This window comes from Gymnoscopelus microlampas (assembly GCF_963454915.1).
Source record: "Gymnoscopelus microlampas genome assembly, chromosome: 10".
NCBI lineage: Eukaryota > Metazoa > Chordata > Actinopteri > Myctophiformes > Myctophidae > Gymnoscopelus > Gymnoscopelus microlampas.
Genome location: NC_139947.1, coordinates 16,779,299 through 16,788,308, shown reverse-complemented (window position 1 = coordinate 16,788,308; position 9,010 = coordinate 16,779,299). Strand labels below are relative to the sequence as shown.

At 38.9% G+C, this 9,010-nt stretch overlaps 1 protein-coding gene across 1 annotated transcript; it reads right to left on the bottom strand.

The window, feature by feature from the left end:
• Positions 1-2,324: 2,324 nt before the first annotated feature.
• fkbp1aa (FKBP prolyl isomerase 1Aa) lies at positions 2,325-8,175 on the bottom strand. Its single transcript, XM_084069743.1, has 5 exons — positions 8,068-8,175; positions 7,904-7,951; positions 6,098-6,210; positions 5,442-5,616; positions 2,325-3,387 (listed from the first exon to the last, which is right to left on the bottom strand). Exons 1-4 carry the CDS (start codon positions 8,102-8,104, stop codon positions 5,485-5,487), a joined length of 330 nt encoding a protein of 109 aa, XP_083925869.1. The 5' UTR covers positions 8,105-8,175; the 3' UTR covers positions 2,325-3,387; positions 5,442-5,484.
• Between the last annotated feature and the right edge of the window lie 835 nt (positions 8,176-9,010).

Sequence of the window (9,010 nt, the reverse complement as noted above, 5' to 3'; positions counted from 1 at the left end):
GACACATGTGTCTGCATGACACATACGCAGCCATGAGGACACACTCGCAGCCATGACATGACACACATGTAACCATGATGAGACACGCAGCCACACACACAGCCATGAGACACACGCAGCCATGACACACATGCAGCCATGATGACACACACATGCGGACGTGATGACTCTGAAGTATGTTTTGGTCATTACAATACTTATTTTGTTGAAGTGCGGTTTAGCTTAAGTAATATTACCTTAATTTCAGTTACTGCAAACATACTTATGGCCCATTCTATATGATCATCAGATTTGCCATGATGTCCTTGTGTTTTGTGCTCATTTCTTGCCTCAGAGATACAACTGATTATTAGAAATAAGAATATTTCATGATTAAAATAGACTTAATGCCGCTGCCTGCATTTTAAGTGGCTTTAACTAAACAGGTTATTGTTGCATGTAGCCCAAGAAATGTTCTACCCAGCCAATTATTATTCCATCCAGCTGAAAAGCCTTATTAGAATCTTGAACCTTTTGATACAAAATGTATTCACATACATGAACCTTTTGTACCTCAAGAGCTCTTCCGCACGCCCACACAAGAGCCAGGAATGAATCATTAAGACTGATTTATACGTTGTTGTACGATGGTGTTGCTCGCCGGAAATAGCTGATCTATAAACTCACAATGTATTGCGGATACGACGCATTGTGAGATTATTGGTCTGCTGTCCACGGCATTAAAACTGCAGGTCAAAACAGAGGACACTGTACAGTGACGTTCATATTAGATCTGAATGACGAAGGTAAATCAAAGTAAAATGTTTCTCTCAGCCATTATCAACCTGACCACATGCTTGAAGATGGAATAACAAATATTCCATATCTCAACATATAAATTCTTGGTAATAAACTACAGATTCTGAAATGTTATTTTCCCCAATGACTTCATATTGAAGACGGTTCATTGATTTTTAGATTACATTTTTTAATGACTTGTGAAAATCGCCACATTAGACAAGGGGACTCTAAGATGTGAAATTACTTTAATATTTTGAGATTGCCGGTGCATCTAAACTCAACTAAATATTGCTTTTGTGTCATTGTCTTGTAAGTAACTTTACAACATCAAAACAAGTATAGGCCTACTCAGCTGTCAGCACTGAAAATCGGATGTAAAATATTAATTTATTTAAGACTAGCAAAGCTAAATAAATACCAACACTCATTCAAGGTGGCTGCAAGATATCATTTCGTCTGTAAATCAATAATGACAGCCAAGTATGTTCTGTGCAAACATTATAACATGTTACAAAGCGATCAAAAGCACAAAATTGATGTTCAGTTCTGATGCCTCAATGATCCAAAATAAAAAAAAATGCCAAATTCTGGAGCAATGCATGAGTTTTTCTTTCGTTTTTTTTAAGGAGGGAGCCAAACTCAAAACTCGGCTGATAGAAAGCCAACACCTTGGAATTCGGCTGGAATACTGTGATAAAGACTGCATACGCTTTATGATAAATACCTGTACTGATTAGCCATTGTTTTTTTGTTCTTATTTCCAAAACATCATGTACATGTTGATGGGGTAGCTCATTTCAACTGTGTCACACAATGTTTTATCTTTCAGGGAATTTTAGTGGACACAGTAGTTTGCTAATCTGGAGATAGGATGAGACACATTTTGGGACTGGGAATGCCATCATTAATACCAAAGTTAAAGGAAAATAGCATATAAATAAAAAACGCAGCCTACACTGTTTGTTTGATACATCACATTGCAGTCTGAAATTTTACACAATAGTAAATTTATGTTTCAGTTACTTAGCATTAATTGTTGAAGTATTTCTCAAGGATGCATTTAGAAATGAATAGCTCCTCGTCATTGGCCATTTACTGTGCAAATACTTGTTTTGATTAGTCTATTAGTTACAAATTAAATGTTTTCAATAGATGCCAAACACAATGACATTTGACGATTCATGAACTGTTACAATCACACAAGTTAAATATAGAATATTTCATATGAATACAGCTTAATATTGCCTCTTCCCTTAAAAATTAAACTAAAGTTTGGCTTTGACCGATTCCTTATAACAGCATGTTACTGTAATCTGTGTAAATTATAGATCTAATTGGGAGTGAACACTATTTCTATTTCACAAACATTAGATCTACAAGGTCATTGCGACATGTTGCCATTTGGGGGGGGGGGGGGGGGGGGTAAAAAAGCAGATGTTTTAAATCTTTCGGGAAATCTTTTGCCTAGAATCACATATCTCCATGTAAAGTGATTAAAAGTGAATACATGATATCTAAATGTCAAACAGAGGGAATGACAGCAGTTTGTGAAGAAGTTCAGTCTTTAATGTGTGGAGGACGGTTACAGTACAGCTTTGAAAACCTCCACAGCTTCATAAACAATTCTTTGAAATAATTATGGGCACAACCCAGAAAAAGAGTCGCGCAAACACTGTGTCAACATGTCATGCAACTTTAAAACCTTATACCAAAGAGCAATCGTTTGGCCACAAATGCTCAACAATTGTGTCTTTGCATTTACCTGAAAAGCAAGAGATAAAAATCTACCAGTCTTCTCTACCAGATTTTGAAGACTTGCAAGAGTAAATGTTAATAATTTCAACTGCTATACAAGTATAGAGCCAATAAAGAAATCTGTAGTAATTTATCATTACAGCCACATTGTGCCATGATTTTTCAACAATTTCTCTGCTGTAATGAGTCCCTCCTTTTTTCTTTTTTTTTTCTAAATTAAGACTAATGCGAGATGCGTCACACAAGTAATTTATGTCCACATTGTTATGTGAAACAGACATTTATTCTTTTTTTTATTTTTCATTATTCAAGACAATTTAATACCCGCAATCAATACAGTTGCTAATGGAAGGCCACACAGAGCCACAGGAATGAGACCAATGATTACTATCAAACTATCAAAACATGGTCCTGATGGCAGATACAGTCAGCAATTTTGAAATCAAATTACAAAAAAAACAAAACAATCACCATAAAATAAAATAAAAATACATAGAAGACTATAACATGATACATGGAAGGTATGGCCTATGACTCTTTATGGCAGTGGTTCTCAAACGTTTTTCATTTCAAAATCCTCCATAACTCTGAGAGTATACAAATAATACACTCTCAGAGATACAGACCCTGTAAGGGTACATTTGGACCGCCTCAAGGAAACCCAAGGGTCCCTGGACCCCACTTTTGAGAACCACTACTTTATTGGATCTAGAAGAGGATGAGGTTTTAAACACAAAGTGACGTAACATCATATCTAAATGGAAAGAGTGAAGTAGTGAAACTATTAGACAAAGGTCCTATGCAGGAATCATCTGTTAACCTTTTCCTCCGTGTTCCCGGATAGGAGTCAACCTGCGTTGAGAGAAACAAAAAGGATTTCAGGACTGTGATCAAACATTAATTTACAGTCCATACTTGCACGAGTGTGTTGCCAACAAAAACAGATCTTCAAGCTAATGTCACGGCTATAGTTGCTTGTAAGATCAGTTCTTGTCGGCAAGCAATACGTCATACTACTAAGTATTAAGAATTAAGCAATAAGGATGCACACTTGCCTTGTTGACTGACATCGGTATATTTGGAAATAGGACGACATTCATGGATGACAGTGGCCGATATTAATATGTTTTTTCATAAATTCTTCCACAAGATTTGTTTTTGTATCATAACAAAAACACTGGCCAAATTGTTATTTTAAACATCTGCCCAAAATGTGCCAATCGGTGCATCCCTATTAAGCTTTAAAGGAAAAATCCTCAGAACACCAAAGCTTGTTAAACACACTATTTAAAGTTACTAGCACTACTAAAGGCTACAGAACTGTATGTGTTTAGCTCATAAATGCAGCGCTACTGAAACACTGAACTACAGGCCTTAAGGAAGTGCTAATGACAACTAGCTGTAAGCCATTATTGCTTCCAGGTTTCACTGAATAAAAACCCTGGGCCCGTATTTATGAAACCTCTCAGGAGGAAATCGCTCCTGAAAATTCTCAGTGTTGCAAATCTAGTTCACAGTATGAAATCATTACCCAGAGCATAAATGAAGACATGACATGAAGGTGAATCAAAAGCGACAGGACAAATCGGTTGTGGATGCATAATCCTTTATGTTGTGGATGAACAATGTTAACTTACAGTATGGCCTGGTATGCAAATTGATAAATAGCTAAGTCTATCATAATGAGATTGATTTATCAATTTTGGCGATAGACTTTAACCTAAAGCCTAGACTACTTAGTTCTAAATTAAATTGTATTTATTTTTCTGCATCAAACTATGTAGATGACTTAAACACTTTAAATGCATAGCACAATTATCAAGGGAAAACAGTTCAACCGTGATTGATTCTCAAAAGATAAAAGTGGCTTAAAATGAGTGCAGGAAGCTTCATAACTACGTATCACGTCTTACTCCGAGGTCAGAATAGTTCTAGTCCTGCTTCAAATTTCAGCAGGACACCAAGGTGCGATTCTGAAGTGCTTGAAAAATAACAGGCCCACGGTCGTTTAGTTTTTCAACCTACCAGCTCCACCACAAATCACTATATTAACACATAAAACACCAACAAAGCGGATTCTGGAACTACATAACAATAAGTAGGTCGGGAGCGGCTTATTGTCGGTATCAGCCGAGTAACACGCGGGAGTCTGTCCCCTTTACAATGCGCTAGACCCCTGGGAGATGGATTGCTGAGGTGGAGCACCACACCTACCATCAGCTCCCAGTACTTACCGCACGACTTACCGCACCCAAGCCGTGCTACTCATACGCTGAGCTGGCAGTGCCCGGGATCGAACCCATGACCTTGTGGTCTAAAGGCGAGAGCTCTACCGACTGAGCTACCCGGACACATAACAATGAATCCTGTTGACTAGTTTTGGGAAAGGTCTCTCTTCGTTTTACATTACTCTTTGAATTTGAAAGACCTCCAGCACCACAGACATTGATAGGTCACCAATGACGGTGCAACATGAGCGAGAATCCGCCTTGTTCACTTTGAAGTGCACAATGAAGTGAGATTATGAGTCCTGTTCCGTCATGCAATAGAAGTGAATGGAGAGAGAAAAACAAATCACATCATCCTGTTCCTCACTAAAAACACATAAAATGATTGACAATATTTGGACACTTACAGTATATCATGACAAATTGGCTATACAACACAGGGTTCAACTAAAGTCGAACATAAACACATTATCCACATGAAGCCTAGCATCCCTGGCAATGTCATCATAATAGGTGAACATTCAGCTGAAACAGCCGAAGGACAAGTGTTGTGAGCTTGTAGACCGGCTATAATTGGCGACAACATTTTGTGCTATGGGAAAAAAAGAAGTATAGGCCTCTGGGGGACTCTGGTTGACCAAGTATAGGGGTAAAACAGGTTAAACAGTCATTCCTTACCCTGAAAATTTGAGTGGAATTATACAAAGTGAGTGCAGAGGCTTCAGACTTCCAGGCCAAGCAACTCCACCTCAAAGATGAGAGTTGCATTAGGGGGGATGACGCCCGGGTGGCCGTTCTTTCCGTAGGCAAAGTCAGGGGTGCAGGTCAGCTTGGCACGCTGGCCAACACTCATCTGTGGATGTGACGGCAAGCAGGACAAAGACTCATGCATGATCTGTAGCACGCTGTGTCGCTGGCCGACAAGAAATTATCTTTCGGGAGTAACTGTTGAATTAAGTGATGATGACTTCATGTGTAACATGTCGTCGAAGTCAGTCAGAAACCTTGCATTTCCAAAACCGGAAATGGAAAAAAAGAACTTCCAATGTGTTTCAATGGATTCAATGTAATTATTTTTTTATAACAACCTCTGATTTGCATTGGTTCAATATTTATAATACCCACAGACCAATCACTTTCAGCCTGGCCTCCATATTTTGGGCAGGTTATTAAAAAACTAAATCTTTTTCAAAAATAGAAAAGATATCAGGTCTACAAGACATATCAGTGATACTTTTGCACGACATTGTCATACGACTAAATATAAAATAGGGCATTAAATACGGATCCAAGGTTTCTGCCCGACAGCGACCATATACATAATCGTCATGTACCTTTGCTACGCCCTCCTCCCAGCCACGAATCACCTCCCCTTGTCCGATCCTGAATTTGAAAGGCCTTCCACGATCCCGCGAGGAGTCAAACTTCTTGCCATTTGTCAACTTGCCTGTTAAAAACAAAATAAAGCTGGTTAAAACGCAAATTAAGGTAGAGTTTTGGCGCCGTTTTACTGAGGTTACGTTTAGGAATTGACCATATTCACACAGCGGCCATTTTGCTCTCACGTCATATTTGCGCGTTGGGTGGCATTATTTCATTAACTTAATAGCAAAATGGCCACTGTGTGATTATGGTGAATAAGGTTAGGTTTAGGCATAGTTCACCAAGGTTATGCTTAGGAATACCAGGTGAATACCGCCGTATTGGAGGCGAGTTTTGGTATTCAACAGAGTAGCTTACAACACTCCAAACTTGCTAACGCTCAAAGGGTTCAAATCAGATTTATTGTCACATCATAGGTTTACGAGAAGTGAGTGAAATTATTTCGTACAAGCCCCATCATTTGTAGTTTTCAGGAAAGGGAAGAAGAATAGACAGAAAGAAGGCAACAAGGACTTAAGACAAAAAACAAATGTTCCTGATATACATATTTACATTAGCATATTGTAACATGTGTGTACTGTAGATGTTAAAAATAGCAGCATGAATACAGAAAACTACAAAACAGCAGAGCTTGAACGAAAGCAGCCTTCTCCCTCCATGGTGTTTCCGGTTAACCCCTAACCAATGGGATATAGCTAGCATTTACTCTGGTTTAACTTGCCACCAACTATGATAAACACTGAAACAGGCTGAATGTGGAGGTAGATGATAAGTCTACTCTACTTCCAGTGCTGTTACAGCCGGGGCTGAGCGATCTACTGATATCATCATTATGAAACTAGATATCGTCTGGGATGTTGGATATAATAATATGATGTGACATAAGCGTGCTCTTTTCCTGTTTTTTAAAGGGCTGCATTACACTGAAGTGATGTCATTTTCTGAACTGACTGTTCCATCCTTTCCCTTTACACACTTAAAACACATAGCTAAAGACATTGTTGATTATTTATCAAACATCTCATTGTGTAATATTCTGCAAAAGTACCAATAGTATTAGCCATCCATTCCACACAGTACAGTCACAGAACAAAAGTATGAATGACATTAGAGTTTAATAGTCGCACTACCTCACGATCAGAACCAATCAAACCAAAAACGAATCTAACCCCATGGCAATGACAATAATTCGCCAATCTGTGGTCTCGATCTAGTGTAGCTAATGGTTCGCAAATACAGGTCTAGTGCAATGTACTCCCGCCGTGTCTTTAGTGAAGTAGCATTATAATTACTATATAGTTTTGAAATGCTCTTAAAAATGACAGCCCTTAAATTTGATGTTGAATCTGACCTAATTGTTTTTACAGATGATCAAGGACTATTGTTTTATTTCATAAGCTTTTAATATAATATGTGCTGTTGAATAAATTGCCTCTGGTGAGGACATTAAGGTTTTATATAACATACAATAACATTAAAATGTACAATTTACAATCTCATCCGCCCGTGTTAAATTGTCGTTGATTAAACAAACAGCACGGAATGCGGAAACTGACAGCTATAGCTTAGCGGCTACGCTAAGCCTTAGCTCGTGCTAAGGCTAGCGTTCTTTAGCTTAGGCGCAACAAAAGCGGTCGCTGGCCAAAAAGCACAGATCTACAAGCCGACAACGCGTCGCCGTGCGACGCGTTGTCGGCTTGTAGGTCTGTGTTTTTCGGCGCGAGCGGCACCGTCGTACTATAAATGTTGGGCCTCACCGTCGTAGTGAACGACGACTTGCTGTCCTTTCTTCGGAAACGTCTGTCCTGTAATAGAAAAAGGGAAAAAAAATACATTTATTAAACAAACGACATTGCGTGGAAGTGTGAAGATAGCGTGTCCCGTGACAACGGAGTGAATAAATGAGGTTATAAATATTTACCGTCTCCCGGGGATAAGGTCTCCACTTCGACTCCCATTTTCTCTCCCGAGCCTGTTTTTTTTTTTCCTCGTTTCTTAGCCTTCGTTTTGGTTTGGTGTTCTTTCACCAGCTCAACTCACACTGAGCTTCCGGTTACGTGAGTTTCAAAGTAAAACATCAGGCAAGTAGCAAAATAATATTTATCTCACCGAATCTACACATTTATTTCGTTTTAGGACAGTGGTTCTCAAACGTTTTCATGTCAAGGACCCCCAAATTGTCACTTATTAGCCTGCGGACCCACATTTGAAAAGATATGCCAGGGACCCCCCATAAGAGATGATTTTTACGGCTCTCTAGCAGTGATTCTCAACCATTTTAATTTCAAGGGCCCCCAGTTTGACATGCATTAGGCTACGGACGGACCCCCATTTAATGGCATTTCTATCTCTGGGACCCCAATTCATATTCTGAAATCAATGTTAATTTAACTCTGAGAGTGTACAAATTTGGTTCCATTTGTACACTCTCAGAGTTACAGACCCATAAGGGTCCATTTGGTTCCTGTCCATCATTTAGCTGGGGACCCCCTGGAACCCCCTCAAGTACCCCTGGGGGTCCCCGGACCCCACTTTGAGAACCAATGTTTTAGGAAATACATAAATAAAGGGATAAACACACACACACACACACACACACACACACACACACACACACACACACACACACACACACACACACACACACACACACACACTCTCTCTCACACTCTCACACACTCTCACACACACACACACACACACACACACACACACACACACACACACACACACACTTTTTATTTAAAATATATAAATTAGGATACACACACATTTTTCTCTACATAAAAAAATAATATGTATTTTGCTCTTTTTATAAATAAGGCATATTTATTTTATTAAACGGAAGATGTAGTATAACTTAA